We start from the raw sequence: 19,801 nt of genomic DNA, 5'->3' as shown, positions 1-19,801 counted from the left end.
TATTCTAATGCATTTTTTGTGCATTAGGATGCATTTGAAATGCAGGAAAGGTGTTGGTTTTAAGTTTCCTTGAAAATTGAATTTTTCCCCATTTTGTCATTTTTTGTGAACAACACACCTGTCAGGCAAAAACAGTCAACACTGAATGTGTTGAAAACAGCCTTTCTACATGCTGAATCCCCTTATTTTATGTGGTCTAAAACAAACTAAATGGAAGTATATCCAAACTTTAGTGGTAAATATAACCCTTAGCAGTAAACTGCAAAAATCATGCTCATTTAGTATGCCATTTCAGCAGCAGGTTGCAAAAACCTACATAATGCAGAATTAAAATAGATTGAAAGCAGATACCTATAAAGTACTGAAATACTGCTAGTTTGAATGTTTCTGATCAATTTGTACTCATTTAGCTAACTTTTGTAGCACTTTTTCAGCAGGCCAGGATTTTGAAATTTTTCTAGATGTGCCCGACCTAGGGTTAGCGTTAGGGTTTGACAGCACCTAGACATATTCTGATGCATTTTTTGTGCATTAGGATGCATTTGAAATGCAGGAAAGGTGTTGGTTTTAAGTTTCCTTGAAAATTGAATTTTTCCCCATTTTGTCATTTTTTGTGAACAACACACCTGTCAGGCAAACACAGTCAACACTGAATATTTTGAAAACAGCCTTTCTACATGCTGAATCCCCTTATTTTATGTGGTTTAAAACAAACTAAATGGAAGTATATCCAAACCTTAGTGGTAAATATAACCCTTAGCAGTAAACTGCAAAAATCATGCTCATTTAGTATGCCATTTCAGCAGCAGGTTGCAAAAACCTACATAATGCAGAATTAAAATAGATTGAAAGCAGATACCTATAAAGTACTGAAATACTGCTAGTGTGAATGTTTCTGATCAATTTGTACTCATTTAGCTAACTTTTGTAGCACTTTTTCAGCAGGCCAGGATTTTGAAATTTTTCCAGAAGTGCCCGAGCAAGGGTTAGGGTTAGGGTTTGATTGCACCTAGACATATTCTGATGCATTTTTTGTGCATTAGGATGCATTTGAAATGCAGGAAAGGTGTTGGTTTTAAGTTTCCTTGAAAATTGAATTTTTCCCCATTTTGTCATTTTTTGTGAACAACACACCTGTCAGGCAAACACAGTCAACACTGAATGTGTTGAAAACAGCCTTTCTACATGCCTAATCCCCTTATTTTATGTGGTCTAAAACAAACTAAATGGAAGTATATCCAAACTTTAGTGGTAAATATAACCCTTAGCAGTAAACTGCAAAAATCATGCTCATTTAGTATGCCATTTCAGCAGCAGGTTGCAAAAACCTACATAATGCAGAGTTAAAATAGATTGAAAGCAGATACCTATAAAGTACTGAAATACTGCTAGTGTGAATGTTTCTGATCAATTTCTACTCATTTAGCTAAATTTTGTAGCACTTTTCCAGCAGTCCAGGATTTTGAAATTTTTCCAGAAGTGCCCGAGCTAGGGTTAGGGTTAGGGTTTGACAGCACCTAGACATATTCTGATGCATTTTTTGTGCATTAGGATGCATTTGAAATGCAGGAAAGGTGTTGGTTTTAAGTTTCCTTGAAAATTGAATTTTTCCCCATTTTGTCATTTTTTGTGAACAACACACCTGTCAGGCAAACACAGTCAACACTGAATGTGTTGAAAACAGCCTTTCTACATGCCTAATCCCCTTATTTTATGTGGTCTAAAACAAACTAAATGGAAGTATATCCAAACTTTAGTGGTAAATATAACCCTTAGCAGTAAACTGCAAAAATCATGCTCATTTAGTATGCCATTTCAGCAGCAGGTTGCAAAAACCTACATAATGCAGAGTTAAAATAGATTGAAAGCAGATACCTATAAAGTACTGAAATACTGCTAGTGTGAATGTTTCTGATCAATTTCTACTCATTTAGCTAAATTTTGTAGCACTTTTCCAGCAGTCCAGGATTTTGAAATTTTTCCAGAAGTGCCCGAGCTAGGGTTAGGGTTAGGGTTTGACAGCACCTAGACATATTCTGATGCATTTTTTGTGCATTAGGATGCATTTGAAATGCAGGAAAGGTGTTGGTTTTAAGTTTCCTTGAAATTTTAATTTTTCCCCATTTTGTCATTTTTTGTGAACAACACACCTGTCAGGCAAACACAGTCAACACTGAATGTTTTGAAAACAGCCATTCTACATGCTGAATCCCCTTATTTTATGTGGTCTAAAACAATCTAAAGAGAAGTACTGTATATCCAAACTTTAGTGGTAAATATAACCCTTAGCAGTAAACTGCAAAAATCATGCTCATTTAGTATGCCATTTCAGCAGCAGGTTGCAACAACCTACATAATGCAGAATTAAATTAGATTGAAAGCAGATACCTATAAAGTACTGAAATACTGCTAGTGTGAATGTTTCTGATCAATTTGTACTCATTTAGCTAACTTTTGTAGCACTTTTTCAGCAGGCCAGGATTTTGAAATTTTTCCAGAAGTGCCCGAGCTAGGGTTAGGTTTAGGGATTGACAGCACCTAGACATATTCTGATGCATTTTTTGTGCATTAGGATGCATTTGAAATGCAGGAAAGGTGTTGGTTTTAGGTTTCCTTGAAAATTGAATATTTCCCCATTTTGTCATTTTTTGTGAACAACACACCTGTCAGGCAAACACAGTCAACACTGAATGTTTTGAAAACAGCCTTTCTACATGCTGAATCCCCTTATTTTATGTGGTCTAAAACAAACTAAATGGAAGTATATCCAAACTTTAGTGGTAAATATAACCCTTAGCAGTAAACTGCAAATATCATGCTCATTTAGTATGCCATTTCAGCAGCAGGTTGCAACAACCTACATAATGCAGAATTAAAATAGATTTAAAGCAGATACCTATAAAGTACTGAAATACTGCTAGTGTGAATGTTTCTGATCAACTTGTACTCATTTAGCTAACTTTTGTAGCACTTTTTCAGCAGGCCAGGATTTAGAACTTTTTCAAGAAGTGCCCGAGCTAGGGTTAGGGTTAGGGTTTGACAGCACCTAGACATATTCTGATGCATTTTTTGTGCATTAGGATGCATTTGAAATGCAGGAAAGGTGTTGGTTTTAAGTTTCCTTGAAAATTGAATTTTTCCCCATTTTGTCATTTTTTGTGAACAACACACCTGTCAGGCAAACACAGTCAACACTGAATGTTTTGAAAACAGCCTTTCTACATGCTGAATCCCCTTATTTTATGTGGTCTAAAACAAAATAAATAGAAGTACTGTATATCCAAACTTTAGTGGTAAATATAACCCTTAGCAATAAACTGAAAAAATCATGCTCATTTAGTATGCCATTTCAGCAGCAGGTTGCAAAAACCTACATAATGCAGAATTAAAATAGATTGAAAGCAGATACCTATAAAGTACTGAAATACTGCTAGTGTGAATGTTTCTGATCAATTTGTACTCATTTAGCTAACTTTTGTAGCACTTTTTCAGCAGTCCAGGATTTTGAAATTTTTCCACAAGTGCCCGAGCTAGGGTTAGGGTTAGGGTTTGACAGCAACTAGACATATTCTGATGCATTTTTTGTGCATTAGGATGCATTTGAAATGCAGGAAAGGTGTTGGTTTCAAGTTTCCTTGAAATTTTAATTTTTCCCCATTTTGTCATTTTTTGTGAACAACACATCTGTCAGTCAAACACAGTCAACACTGAATGTTTTGAAAACAGCCTTTCTACATGCTGAATCCCCTTAATTTATGTGGTCTAAAACAAACTAAATGGAAGTATATCCAAACTTTAGTGGTAAATATAACCCTTAGCAGAAAACTGCAAAAATCATGCTCATTTAGTATGCCATTTCAGCAGCAGGTTGCAAAAACCTACATAATGCAGAATTAAAATAGATTGAAAGCATATACCTATAAAGTACTGAAATACTGCTAGTTTGAATGTTTCTGATCAATTTGTACTCATTTAGCTAACCTTTGTAGCATTTTTTCAGCAGGCCAGGATTTTGAAATTTTTCCAGAATTGCCCGAGCTGGGGTTAGGGTTAGGGTTTGACAGCACCTAGACATATTCTAATGCATTTTTTGTGCATTAGGATGCATTTGAAATGCAGGAAAGGTGTTGGTTTTAAGTTTCCTTGAAATTTTAATTTTTCCCCATTTTGTCATTTTTTGTGAACAACACACCTGTCAGGCAAACACAGTCAACACTGAATGTTTTGAAAACAGCCTTTCTACATGCTGAATCCCCTTATTTTATGTGGTCTAAAACAAACTAAATGGAAGTATATCCAAACTTTAGTGGTAAATATAACCCTTAAAAGTAAACGGCAAAAATCATGCTCATTTAGTATGCCATTTCAGCAGCAGGTTGCAAAAACCTACATAATGCAGAATTAAAATAGATTGAAAGCAGATACCTATAAAGTACTGAAATACTGCTAGTTTGAATGATTCTGATCAACTTGTACTCATTTAGCTAACTTTTTTAGCACTTTTTCAGCAGGCCAGGATTTTGAAATTTTTCCAGAAGTGCCCGAGCTAGGGTTAGGGTTAGGGTTTGACAGCACCTAGACATATTCTGATGCATTTTTTGTGCATTAGGTTGCATTTGAAATGCATGAAAGGTGTTGGTTTTAAGTTTCCTTGAAAATTGAATTTTTCCCCATTTTGTCATTTTTTGTGAACAACACACCTGTCAGGCAAACACAGTCAACACTGAATGTTTTGAAAACAGCCTTTCTACATGCTGAATCCCCTTATTTTATGTGGTCTAAAACAAACTAAATGGAAGTATATCCAAACTTTAGTGGTAAATATAACCCTTAGCAGTAAACTGCAAAAATCATGCTCATTTAGTATGCCATTTCAGCAGCAGGTTGCAAACACCTACATAATGTAGAATTAAAATAGATTGAAAGCAGATACCTATAAAATACTGAAATACTGCTAGTGTGAATGTTTCTGATCAATTTGTACTCATTTAGCTAGCTTTTGTAGCACTTTTTCAGCAGGCCACGATTTTGAAATTTTTCTAGATGTGCCCGAGCTAGGGTTAGGGTTAGGGTTTGACAGCACCTAGACATATTCTGATGCATTTTTTGTGCATTAGGATGCATTTGAAATGCAGGAAAGGTGTTGGTTTTAAGTTTCCTTGAAAATGGAATTTTTCCCCATTTTGTCATTTTTTGTGAACAACACACCTGTCAGGCAAACACAGTCAACACTGAATGTTTTGAAAACAGCCTTTCTACATGCTGCATCCCCTTATTTTATGTGGCTTAAAACAAACTAAATGGAAGTATATCCAAACTTTAGTGGTAAATATAACCCTTAGCAGTAAACTGCAAAAATCATGCTCATTTAGTATGCCATTTCAGCAGCAGGTTGCAACAACCTACATAATGCAGAATTAAAATAGATTTAAAGCAGATACCTATAAAGTACTGAAATACTGCTAGTGTGAATGTTTCTGATCAATTTGTACTCATTTAGCTAACTTTTGTAGCACTTTTTCAGCAGGCCAGGATTTTGAAATTTTTCCAGAAGTGCCCGAGCTAGGGTTAGGGTTAGGGTTTGACAGCACCTAGACATATTCTAATGCATATTTTGTGCATTAGGATGCATTTGAAATGCAGGAAAGGTGTTGGTTTTAAGTTTCCTTGAAATTTTAATTTTTCCCCATTTTGTCATTTTTTGTGAACAACACACCTGTCAGGCAAACACAGTCAGCACTGAATGTTTTGAAAACAGCCTTTCTACATGCTGAATCCCCTTATTTTATGTGGTCTAAAACAAACTAAATGGAAGTATATCCAAACTTTAGTGGTAAATATAACCCTTAAAAGTAAACGGCAAAAATCATGCTCATTTAGTATGCCATTTCAGCAGCAGGTTGCAAAAACCTACATAATGCAGAATTAAAATAGATTGAAAGCAGATACCTATAAAGTACTGAAATACTGCTAGTTTGAATGATTCTGATCAACTTGTACTCATTTAGCTAACTTTTTTAGCACTTTTTCAGCAGGCCAGGATTTTGAAATTTTTCCAGAAGTGCCCGAGCTGGGGTTAGGGTTAGGGTTTGACAGCACCTAGACATATTCTAATGCATTTTTTGTGCATTAGGATGCATTTGAAATGCAGGAAAGGTGTTGGTTTTAAGTTTCCTCGAAAATTGATTTTTTCCCCATTTTGTCATTTTTTGTGAACAACACACCTGTCAGGCAAACAGTCAACACTGAATGTTTTGAAAACAGCCTTTCTACATGCTGAATCCCCTTATTTTATGTGGTCTAAAACAAAATAAATAGAAGTACTGTATATCCAAACTTTAGTGGTAAATATAACCCTTAGCAATAAACTGAAAAAATCATGCTCATTTAGTATGCCATTTCAGCAGCAGGTTGCAAAAACCTACATAATGCAGAATTAAAATAGATTGAAAGCAGATACCTATAAAGTACTGAAATACTGCTAGTGTGAATGTTTCTGATCAATTTGTACTCATTTAGCTAACTTTTGTAGCACTTTTTCAGCAGGCCAGGATTTTGAAATTTTTCCACAAGTGCCCGAGCTAGGGTTAGGGTTTGACAGCACCTAGGCATATTCTGATGCATTTTTTGTGCATTAGGATGCATTTGAAATGCAGGAAAGGTGTTGGTTTTAAGTTTCTTTGAAAATTGAATTTTTCCCCATTTTGTCATTTTTTGTGAACAACACACCTGTCAGGCAAACACAGTCAACACTGAATGTTTTGAAAACAGCCTTTCTACATGCTGAATCCCCTTATTTTATGTGGTCTAAAACAAACTAAATGGAAGTATATCCAAACTTTAGTGGTAAATATAACCCTTAGCAGTAAACTGCAAAAATCATGCTCATTTAGTATGCCATTTCAGCAGCAGGTTGCAAAAACCTACATAATGCAGAATTAAAATAGATTGAAAGCAGATACCTTTAAAGTACTGAAATACTGCTAGTGTGAATGTTTCTGATCAATTTGTACTAATTTAGCTAACTTTTGTAGCACTTTTTCAGCAGGCTAGGATTTTGAAATTTTTCTAGAAGTGCCCGAGCTAGGGTTAGGGTTAGGGTTTGACAGCACCTAGACATATTCTGATGCATTTTTTGTGCATTAGGATGCATTTGAAATGCAGGAAAGGTGTTGGTTTTAAGTTTTCTTGAAAATTGAATTTTTCCCCATTTTGTCATTTTTTGTGAACAACACACCTGTCAGGCAAACACAGTCAACACTGAATGTTTTGAAAACAGCCTTTCTACATGCTGAATCCCCTTATTTTATGTGGTTTAAAACAAACTAAATGGAAAGTATATCCAAACTGTAATCCTAAGCTGTAAACGGCAAACAAAATGCTCATTTAATATGCCATTTCAGCAGCAGGTTGCAAAAACCTTAATAATGCAGAATTAAAATTCCTGTACCTAAAATTCATTTTTGAACCTTTGGTGGTTAGTGTGCAGCACATAACTTACCTCTTGAAAATTCAGCCACCTGCTTTGAAAGGTGCAGTGTAAACTGGTTACAGCTATATTTGTTACAGTTGGCTAAGCAAGAACATTTGATAGCTTTTTTGATATATAGAGTACAAAGTTAACTTACTCATTCATACAATTGCATCATGAAAATTGTGCACTGTGGAATGAGAAATTTTGCCACACATTGCAATGAGACCAGAGAGAACGTATTCCAATGGTCAAGAAGGCAACACAGCAATAGGTCCTATAATGGTTCAATATGACCACCATTTGTGTCAATGATGACTGTTCTATGGCACAGTATGTCATAGAAAACATGGTTTTTCACATGGTTATTTTGAATAGGCCAACTAAATTCATAAGCTCCCTATAATTTTAGGTAGAATCAACCACTCTGACTTTTTGAGTTTTTTGAAACAGCGATTTGGAGAATAGAGTTAAATTTAATATTTATGAAAACAGCAAGATCATCCTGACAGCTGAGAATTTGCTAATTACTGGTTTCACTTGACCCATCCCAAGAAAATTCTGGAGTCTATCGCCAGGTGCACAGCTCTTTCTTACTTCACTGATGCTCCTGCCATTTCTGCTGATCCAGCAAAGTGCATGAAGCAAATGAATTTTCCTCTATGTTGGTGATTATATACCCTTGGCAGTTAAGTGCTCACTGTGTGAACAGTATGTTGTAGCCGCCTGTAGTCCCAAATGTCTCTGAATTACAGTCTTGAGGGTGCTCTTAGCAAGGTAAAACATTGTTTTTGTGTTTTCAACTGCATTGCCTTCTTGCTTCCAGCAAAATTAAGATTTATTTACAGACTGTAAATGGAAACCATCAAACAGTAAATCTTAACTAATAAGATCTTTTGTGGTTTCTCAAGACCTTCACTGCTGCACAGAAACTAACACCCACACATGCAAACATTTTCTTTCAGGAGCATTTAATGTTGCCTTTTGGAAAGACTTCAGTGTTGCTGCGCTTTAGACAATGGTGGTAGTTCTGTTAATGATTGAAACAGTGTGTATTTTTTTTAATTGTGAAATTAAAAATAGTTTTTAAAAGCAATTGATACTTTTTGCTATTGCATATGGTTGTTTCCTATTATGCAGCATCAATGAGCGACATACATAGAAAATCAAGAAGACTTTCAAGGAACATACCCAGAAAATCTACTGTGTATCTACATTGGTGCTATTATGCAATGTAAAAATGTGTTGATTACTGCCAATAAGAATATAGGTCCATTTGTGACATTTTGTACAACAATACAAGTAAATAAGAGCTTACTGACTTCTAAGAATATTTCAGGTCATCATTTTTCAGGTCATTATTGAATACAATGCATGATAGTTTGAAAGTAGCATGCTGCATAATTTTCACTCTTCATTGCATTCGCAAGCTGCATAATCATCGTACAATTTCCCCCTTTGATCACTGCTGTCAAAAAAGGTTTTAAAATACGGCTAGTTTGACATTTCCTACCAATTTGTCTATAATTCTGGATTAACATCTTTGCTTAAAACAAATTTGTTCTTTTATTTTGTCAAGCTTAATTCACTGCATTAGAGCAGATGTCCTTTTGTTTATTTTTTATGTTACAATGTCAGTAAAACCTATTGCTTTAGTGTAAATAAGTACTTGCCACCCTAAAGCAACAGTTTAGCTCATATAAATTCTTTTCTAAGGCAGAATGCTACAACTCCACAAAACCGAATGCTGTTAGCAACTTAAATTTCTGCATTTGTTCCTGTAATATTGAATGCCCCAGGTAGCACACAAAACACTGAGCACTCTGCTCAGTTTTCAAACAACTGATGTTCCTCTCAGTCACGCAGCGCAATCAGCGCTAGATAATACATTTAGAAAACAGAAGGAGCTCAATCTTTTGGGAGCTTTCAGCTATTTTTCTGCATTCTCACCTGAAGAGCAGGATGCACAGTTTGGAAACTCTTGTGTGAGAATTGCTAAAAAAATATAATCTAAGTCTAATAGTTATCACCTGCTGTCTATCAATTTCCCACTAAGCAGCCGCTTATATAGCTATTTTCTCAGCTACAAGGGATTTTGTATCCCCATGGTATAAACCAGTTTAAACCACGAAGCCATTATATTCAAGCAGTAGCCTATCTTACACACATTATGTACCACTTCAAAAGTTCCATGTGTTGCTGTTATTGTCACTCTTTTCAAAAGCGGGGGGAGGTTGTTAGTAGTTCACACTCTCATTCTTGGAAGGTGGTGAGTGTATTGTCTAGATAAGAATGTAGGCTGCTAATTTACAGTTGCCATTTCTATACAAGTTTTACACCAAAGGGGTGTCATCAGCTCTCACAGAGAAGCTATATGCTGCCTTTTTCAGAGATGCAGTCAAAATCGATTCTGTTATTCTTTATTCTTTTGCTGTGCTTGCTCAGGAGAAAGGGTACAAGAAGATTAGTCAGTCAGATGTTCGTGGATGTCAGCCTTGGATTATTCCCAGCTAGAAACCCATCCACGGAGCAATTGTCAGAAGATACTTCATTTTTCGGTGGCCAGGAATTAAATTATCTTCACAAAGTGCTCCTATAAGCCAAGTAATAGAACTCAAAACCTCATGTCTGGTGGATCTCAGGGCCTCTGACTTCATGACGAACAGCACACACCTTGGTTAAATTAATTCCTAGTCATCTGTTTTTCTGCCTGTCACATCCAAGCGTAAGAGGAAAAATCAGCCCTTGCAAAAGTAGTGCTATAAGGCCATAGTTGCTACAGGCAGAATAAAAGGCTTATGTTTGCGTTTCCCCTCTGCTTTTTGTTAATTATTCTCGAGGGGAAAGTAACTCCTAATTAAAATGTTAATACACTGGTTAATTGTGAAATGAGGATAAGCATTTTTGCAGCATAAAGCTGTAATCAGCTATTATGGCCACTAGTTTGTTGTATTAAATCATGGGGGGATTTTAATGACTGTTTCAACTGGAATACAGTATATTTTATCATCCATTATAAAGCTTCTTCAGTGTTTTCTTTTTTTCTTCTTTATGCATCGCTTTGTTACACCTCAACAAAGCACCAGAGGACTTTGGAAATACATTGACTAGCTAGGCTTGCCAAAGATATAAAGATAACATATAGACTGGCAATACAGTACTGCTGAACAAACACTTAAGGATTGCTCCCACTGGAGGAAACACCAACAATATCTCACAATAAAGTGGTCTTGTCTATCAGTTCTTTAGTCAATGAAGTTTGTTAAGACTCAGTACCAACAGACGTTGATTTCCATGTATATTGAATGGCATTAAAACACATTAATTGATTAAAAGGAACTAAGAACATGTTTTAATTCCTCAGTGTATATAAATCATTTGTATTTTTAATGGTACTGTAGTTTATTTTTTTATCAATGACAACATCTCCTTTTCAACTGTAAAACTGAGATAATATCCAGATAATACCCTGTATAAGGTGCCCTTTGGCAATATAGTGGCAATTATATTTAATACCTCACTAACAATAAAGTAAAGCTTTCGGCAAACCATAAATCTCTGCACTCACAGTAGGATATGTCAAGATTTTTATGTTCCTCAGTGAAGAAAACATTCACAGCCGTTGGCAATGGAAATACGCATATTTGGATGGGTGATTGTACACAATAAATTTGATCATGCATCAACATATTTATGGGCCTGAGCAGCGATGGGGCAGGTCATGGCGTGTACTCTATTTTATTCTGAGTAAGCTCTGGGAAGAATTTGAAAGCGGCAAGTCTGACAGGACCTAATTGGGTTTTGCAAATTGCTTATTTTCTGCCCATGATTTTCATATTTTATTCTAAAAGCTTGATTGTGACACAAAACCTAAAAAATAGCACAAAAAGCTATTTATAGAAATAGAAGTTAATTTGTACAGTAGACAAACCTTTCAATGAAATTTCACTTTGAAATATTGAACATGTTATCAGCCTTATCTAAAGAAAAAAATGATTTAGCAAACATTTAAATAATTTACATCATATTTAAAGATAATTTCTTTAATTCAACGTTTATAAACCCTTACTTGCAGTTCCGGACTTAAGACTGGAAACAAAAACACGTTTCTGTTATGACTGAAGAAGATTTATCACTCATGGCTAAAAATAATTATTGCCATATATTTCTTATTATATTTATCAAACAATTAATCTCAGCATACCAATGCCTTTATAAAAAAAAAAAGCCACAATTGAATCTGTTTCATTTCTGTTTCAAAACTCCCTGCTTTTGGTTTTTTGTTTCCTCTTTTTTTCCTGATTAAACTTTTAAATGATCTTGGTGAAAATATATTATTAAAGAGCATTTCTACCAGTATTAACATTTGTAGTTCCACTAAGCATGTCCAGAATGAAAAGGTTACTACACCTTTAACATACACAGTAATTCTTTTATGAACATTTTTGGTACAAGACCAAAGGAAATTTACAATTTGAGAGACAGATTTAATTTCTCCACGGATCACGGAAGAATTACAGTAAAAAAATTAGAAAATTAAGTGTGTTTTGGGTGATAACCATCTGTTTAAATAGACAGGTTTCCAGAGCAACCTCACTTGCCTTCCTCGTAATGAACAGAATGTGTTTTCATGGTCAAGAAATTCACATAATGAGGAGTGCAGCGAACAAGGTCAAGTGTCAGATGCAGGCACAGAGTTGTTCCTAAATCGAAATCCGAGGTTGAGGCCACAGTTCCTCTGCTACTCTTAATGAGTGCCAGTCTGTATGTTCTAGTCGAGGAAATTCTAAATAAAAAAAAGGCGGACTGAAAGGAAAGTATCAGTTCAACAACCCCCTGGTGGCCTGGCATTTACCTCTCAAGAGATTCTCTTTTCACACCTTGGCCTCATTTTCCACCAAAGTTTATTTGCTCTGCTGGTATCTCCAGGGGATCCTAATGAATGGCACCCCAGCTGTAGGCATCCTGTGGTTTAGGTAATTCCAGGATTACAGTATGAGACTCCAGGGTGTATGAATTCTGGTGTCGCAATGCTGCTCCACACTGGACAACAGCAGACAGAGTAATACTAATGAACTACCCTTGATCAGTCATCTGTAAGCTGGGGTCTTGTACTATTTATAGTCTCCATGGGGTGTAGTCAGGAAATCTAGAGCTTTTAGTCTGCTATCAGCAGTACATTTGGAGGCATGTTGTATTTCAGACACTCACACAAAATCAGACATCTCTGAAAATATTGAAGACTGTAGGTTACATAACAGATCCTAATACTCTGAGAAAAGCAGAAGCGTTGTCAGGTGCTTGGAACCAAGTTAATTTTGGCTGTTAAGCTTGAATGCACCACTTTAACTGTTTCTGCCGCCTTTACGCAATGCCTCTGTTGCAAAATCTGAAGTGTTTGGAAATCAGTTGTTGCTTTGCCTACCAAGTGAAGAGGAACATTAAAGTGTGACACTACAGCAGACAATCTTTGAATCATAGGTAGGCAGGTATGGCAGGTGACTACATTTATGTCACAAGCAATGGCTCATCTGGTATGAGCTCTGGTCATCCTGGTCTCTAGGTGTGCAGTAAACAGACAGCCTATGACTCCTCCACTGAATGGGACACAAATCCATCACAGAAGCAATCCCCAGCTATGCAGTTTCCCATCTATAGAGCTGGATAGCTCAAGCAATTTGTGTAAAGGCTGTGCTCAAAGCTCAACAGCACTATCTGCAGTGGGGAGATGGACCTGCAACCTACCAGTCATGAGTCCAGAGACTTACCTTATGCTATTCTCTAACATATAGTAGTCTTTTACTAAATGTATCCTTCTCTGATGTAACCTATGGTGAAACTACCCTACAGGATGCTGAATAAGGCTGTATTTTAATGCACAAATTCTCAGTTGTATCACATTAGTGCTGCATCTCAAGGGCGGAGTTTAACAAAACAATACACCACAAAACAATCAACTATTAAAGACTGGAATTGTTATTAATTATATAAATATTTAGAATAAAATCTTGAAAAACCCGCAGAAAAACAGATCCTGCATATTTGCCATTAAAGAAGATCACATTCACACAGAAATTTTTCCGAGTTACCAAATGTAATTATTTGATAAACTAAGTGACAATCCAAAGATGCCAATGTAAACCTTGGTTAACAGTGTTTTGTTAAGAATGTGAAAATGATTTTAAAGTCTTCACCTTCTTTGAGGTTAAACCCATCCACTTGATCTCAGAAGTGCTAACTTGATTTATTTACAAGAGCGATGATCAATCAGTAAGATCTAGCTGACCGTCAAATTCAAATACAGAAAGATGTGGGGTTTTTGCCTATTACTAAATCATTTTTAAAATAATTATAATGGGATAAAGAAACATTTTCATGGCACCTTTCAAATGTGTTAAGTTCATTGTAGATTCTGGAACAGCAACTATGTATATTTAAAAAAAATACTTGTAGTACATGAAATTTCCTTAATGTACTATATAGAAGCTAATGTAAAATTACATATCTAAGTTAGAATAAAGATTATAGTTTATACATATTAATGTTCAAAATTAAAAGTTTTGTTGCTGTTTTCAAGAAATCATAAATAAAACTACTTTGCAAAACATCTGTACATGAGTCTACTGCTTCTAAAATTGTACCAACTCATAAACACACAGGTTTTTACATTTAAATGTCAGTGAAGGTATTTAACGATTGACAATGACATTCAGACACAATGTCACAGTCTGACATGAGGTTATTTTTTGTGCTGATTAATTTATGTAATTACCATCTAAACCTTTTTTTCCCCTCCTGACCTACTGAATTACAGACACTATTAATACCTTTCATCTGACATGTTTAATAACACAAACGTTTACCACCCACAGTATGTTTCCATATGTGATCTTAAAATAGTGATTTAGACAATTACAGAAAACAACTATTTAATTTTGCCAGAGGCTTTTAGTGGTAGTGTCTGATTTCGGAAAAAAGTGTTTAGAAAGTGGTTTTAATCCTCATTTTGAGCTCAGATCTCCAGAGTATTCAAGAAAAATAACATGGGTGGCACACAGACTCGCTGTACCAAAGGGTTACTGAGCAACCTACAGAGTCAATCACAGGACTGGCAGGGGAAAGAAGAAAAAACTCTTTCGCTATTCAGGACACACAATCTGTCCACAGTCCCGTGGGATGAATGATAGCTTAAAGGGTCAAAACTCACAAGGACATCTCCTACATTCCTAAGGTCCCCATTGCGAATTGGCAGTGCTTGAAAGACTCTAGTTCTGAAAGAACTCAGTTCAGTGGTTCGACTGGTTTATTGCTGCATGGTAAGACCTCATTGATCACGCTGTGCATATTTCACACACACATACAACTAGAATAACATAACATTTGGCGCCATCAGAAATGATGAAAAACTATGATTTTGTGTTAAGCTCCTTTTTTAAAAAAACTTCCTGACACTAGTGGTTATTTAACCTTGAAAGCCTTGCTGTGTTTTCTTGTTTTGCGTCTAACTCGGCCTCTCTTATAGTTCCTGGAATCATTCTTATAACATATAGTAATTCCTTCTGTAAAACTATAGAAGCTTGACTGGAACATCAAATTAGCATCCAAACATTGTTCTGCAGACTTCCTTTCCAGTTGTTTTTTTAGTCTAGCATTTGCAAGTTACAGTATGTTGTGAAGACATCAAGTGGCACATTTTAAAGTGTGAAACTCTTTTGTCCCGTTTTGCAGTTGTAATGGTCTCTGTCAGTTTACTGTAAAATATTGATTTTCTCCCTGTGTGCACTTTCTGTATGTACTGAAAATGAGACGCTAAACTGTCATAGCTTGTATAGTATTTAATTCTGTAACTCATGTGAATCTTTTTCATGAAGTTCCCCATGTAGCAGGCTTTTTAAGTACGGGCTTTATGGTCCAGAGATGAAAGCTGTGTCTGATACATAGATTTACAACTAGTCAACTCTGAAACAACCTGACTAGATAACTTATATTGATTTAAAAGTGATGTATATTCCATGCAGAATAGACATCAAGTTGCCAAACCTTTGAAGTAAATGTTGTAAGTTTTATAAAGTAGTAAGTTTATAAAGTAAAGGTTTATAAAATGAAATATAAGTAATACCATAAAGCCTTTACTTGAGACTTTTAGCTTTCTGTGAAAAAAACATTAAATACCACTTTCTGCTTAATACAGTAAAGTAATCTACAGTATAAAGCATGCATTAGACATTGTATACAATCAATCAGTTACCACTTCAAGCATTTTCTCATCATTAAGACAAAATATCATAACACATTAATAATCGTATATTTCCTGCCCAACGTTCAAGGGCTAAACCCTTAAATTAGCAATTGTTATTGCATGTTATAATAACCCTGTACAGCAGGGCTTATCAGCCCATGACTCTGCCTTAAATCGGTTACTTAAATGAACCAACCAAAATTCCTAATTAGATGTTTTTTCACTGTTTTCAGCTTTCTACTTTTAATACTGTGACGCTTACCTTGAAATCAGTAACCAATGCTACAAACAATCAAAGGTTCAAATTAAACAAATGATTGAATCAACGAAAGGTTTAATTAAGTGATTGAGAGCTCAGCTTGAATGAAAACCAGAAGACACCTGGATCATTAGGACAAGGACTGGGAAGCCTTGCTTCAGAGGCTATTTTTAATTTACAAGGAATCTTGGCATACATTATAATCGTTATAGTTATTAAAATTCCAGGGCACTCTGGAAGAAGTTGTAAAAACAAAGATTTCAAATAAATAAATTCCATGCACACACGCATTCATATACAGATAGATACATTAGATTATGTCAAGTGTCTTTCTCTGATACATCCCAATGACAGAGTCTATAATTGAGTCAAACATAAGGATTAGAGAAACCCATACTGGCACTATGAATAATTGATTTAAACTCTATACCATGTGCAAATACACAGATAACCTTGTGCTGATGATCATGCAATATTAACATTCAGGTCATGAAATCTGTTTAGGTTTTCTGTTCATGTTAAAAGAGAAAAACGGTCTATTCTGTTCTGTCAGGAAAACTGTATAATGATATACATTTTACTTTGCACTGTCTTTAATATGCCCTTTCCTTTAAACAAATATTAGATGGGCAACAATTGCTTACTGCACATACCATGGACATTACCAAGTAATTCCTTTTATGTTCATTTATTGTGTGAAAACTGTGAACAATTCAGGGCTTTCCCAGGGCTATGTATAACATGACAACATAAAGCTATTGTGGTAAAATAAGTTCAACCCACTACCATCCTCCCTTGAAAAGATAATGTTTATGAAGTCATTTTTAAATACTGCGTCTTTACTTTTCACTAAGTAGGAGGAACCTTTAGAGAGAGAAAGATCATAAATTGCCTCGGTGGTATAAATGCACTCGCTTCCAATTTGAAATGTAGAAGCAAAAATCAATTTGGAAAAAGTATAGATGCTAAGAGTAGGGGTGTTGCAAACTCTGCCAGTTATTGAACCAAAAGAATCAATTTTTGGAACCCCCCTTTCACATTTATACTTACATGCCACATTAGAAACAAGCCATTCAACATCTAAACACTCGTACAGCAAGCTTTATTGAAGCAATAAAAGTATAAATGGGCAAGGCTTCAGTGAAATCTCAACAGGCGCTGTCTGATGTAGAAAATGCTGCCAAGGCATTTTGTAGGTGGTACAGGACAGCAATTGAGTTCTAGCTACTGGAAGGCATGTTTTTAATTAAGGTAATGGTCTTGTTGTAACAATTAAGTGATTTTCAGTATATCATAGTATAATAAAATAAATACAATGACTCGGATACGTCCTGAGTGGTTAGGTTTATGGGCTTAATTTACTGTATGTGATAAATCACAATCTTTAGCTAGAAAGGGTGTCATACATTTCAGACATTGAGTAGGCAAGAACGCAGTGATGAACACGTAATTCATAATCAGTAGCCTTGCAGGTTGCCAAAACCAAAAGACAAGCGTGAATAATGCTGATTGTTTTATGTCTTCTTTCGTTAATATCAGTTAGTGGCACCTGTTCATCAATAGGCCATTATTGTCTTCATAACTCTTAAGTTGAGGGACTCTTTCGAAATGTTTTGAGGGATTTCTTAGTGTTTGGTAAAACTGAAGCCCAGTGGAGAGAATAAAAGAGCTGCAGTTTGCACAAGTTTTGGAAATGCATGGTAGATGAAAGAAACAAGAATGTTCACAGAAAATGTCACATTACAAAGAAAAAACATAAAGAAAAAAATCTTTAATGTGGATACTCAGAGTTGGAGACATCCTGGCAGCTATCCTTAATGTGAACACTTCTAGGTATTTAAATGTGCTGTCAAAGACAGTGCCATGGCAAATCTGTTTATATCAAAGACTACTGTTATTAACGGCCTCTCAGGCTTCCACTGTGGCTTTGACAATGAGCAACGATTTATTACTTGGGTAAATAAAATCTTCAGCTCTCCTTCACTCTTGCCTTAACATTCCTCTGGAGCCAAGCACTTTGCCTGCTAAAAGGAGATATGCATTCTGATGAGCAAAGTGTTACAGTTAAAGGGATTTGGGGCCCTCTCATTAAAGCACCATCATGGGGAGAAGCTTTGGGATGAGAGCGAGTTTTTATCTACCTGATTGGATCTCTTGCCAGCAGGAAAAAAACTCCAGCTGTGGAAACATGATGTGCCAGCACAGCTTCCTTACAGCGGGTTAACCCCTTTTTTTTCTCATGACAGACATATCATCTTTGATTTAACTAAAAACAAATCAAGGCAGTTCTACAGCTAGTTCTCCTGTGGCTGTTTGTATCTAAGACTTTGAAGAATTCAGTCCTGGGTGGAAAGCGATCACCTACAGCTAAATACAGAGTAAACTGAGATGCATCTCTCTTATTTTATGCATCAGTTATTTTTTTTCAAGGTCTCCAATTTCAGTCCAGGAGAACCCCACCTCAACCTAGTCTCACAGATCACCTGTTTCTGAAGTTAAACACCTGTAAATTGTTGATGAAGTAAGCAACTAGTACTGTATGTTCAATGAAGAAACACTGTTTCTTGATAACAGGTTACTCAAATTTTGATCCCAAATTACCTTTGCTAAATTACTTATTTTAACTGATTTAACCTGCTTTGTTGTTGACAACAGGGTTGTTCAGACTCTTTAGAAATTATTTGTTTAATAGTGATTTTTAAATCCTATATTTCCTTCAATCAGCCTCCAGATATAATGCAGGAATCAGTGAGGAAGGAGTACTTTTGATCTCCTTAATTAACTAATAAATTGCAATCCATTCACCATGGAATATGGTGGAAGGTCTACCTTATATATGTGCTCAGATGGCATTGGAAACTGCGCTGCAAATCTATGGCTCTAGTTGTGTAGTACAATTTCTACTGCATGAGTAAGTTAAGATGTTAATTACCTTAATTGCACAATATGCCAAAGTCATTATGTGCCAATTACAACATAACACAGCAATCTTGACTGACTTGTATTGCCAGCGTATCCCATAGTGCCTTGTTATAAAAACAAAAAATGTGAAAATAAGCATTGTCCTATGTAACAGACTTTGAAATGCTTCTCATTAAATTTCAATTTTCTATGAACATATTGTACTATTGGAGCTCATGTGAGAGAGTGTTGCCATGCACTGCACAAGGCTGTATGGAATAATCCTGACAGTTTTTGATATTAGACATGCACTAAGCAATGATTAACCTCTAGCTTCTCTACATTTCTATTTAATCCATCACAAGAGTAACATTTCTCAATTACGGTGAAAATTGTTTTGTGCTAATACATTTCATTCAAGTCTTTAAATGATAATTGCCAAAGCAATAAGCAATATTAAACATAACAGATGAAAAACTAACACTCCTAAGGCATTATGAAGAGAGTTCTAAACTCTTAGATAAAAGCTTCATCAGAAACCAAAGGTTTGTGAAGAACAAGATCTAGGGTTATACTAAAAGAGACCTTCACAGATACCTACCTGATTCCTCAAATTCTGTGTTGATGTTGGCCCAGGTGTCTTTGATTTTCCGTAGATTTTCCTCCATTGCTTTGATATCTGCAGAAGGACAATTGCAATCTGGGAACTTATTGGTGCATCGGCACCAGCAGTCATTGTTGTGACAGAGGAGCTCTCCCTCGGAGTTACAGGCAACATAGCTAAGTGCGGCTTCCACAAAACGAGTCCGCAGGAACTCGGGCAGAACTTCCTGGAGACCTAGAAATGAGAACTGAGTTCAAAATCATTCTCCGCACAAGGTGTTAAATATTGTTTTCAAACCTCTCCTGCTATTTTCCCAAATATGTTCAA

At 35.7% G+C, this 19,801-nt stretch overlaps 1 protein-coding gene across 2 annotated transcripts in view; it reads right to left on the bottom strand.

The window, feature by feature from the left end:
- brinp2 (bone morphogenetic protein/retinoic acid inducible neural-specific 2) overlaps positions 1-19,801 on the bottom strand; it is a 354,849-nt gene that overhangs the window by 283,166 nt on the left and 51,882 nt on the right. For both annotated transcript variants that reach the window (XM_006634717.3, XM_015355138.2), the window contains exon 6: positions 19,472-19,708. In XM_006634717.3, coding sequence (XP_006634780.3) covers positions 19,472-19,708 — 237 coding nt within the window. The remainder of the gene's footprint in view (positions 1-19,471; positions 19,709-19,801) is intronic.

Source organism: Lepisosteus oculatus, chromosome 9 (genome assembly GCF_040954835.1).
Source record: "Lepisosteus oculatus isolate fLepOcu1 chromosome 9, fLepOcu1.hap2, whole genome shotgun sequence".
Taxonomy (NCBI): domain Eukaryota; kingdom Metazoa; phylum Chordata; class Actinopteri; order Semionotiformes; family Lepisosteidae; genus Lepisosteus; species Lepisosteus oculatus.
This window is presented reverse-complemented; position numbering and strand designations above follow the sequence as displayed.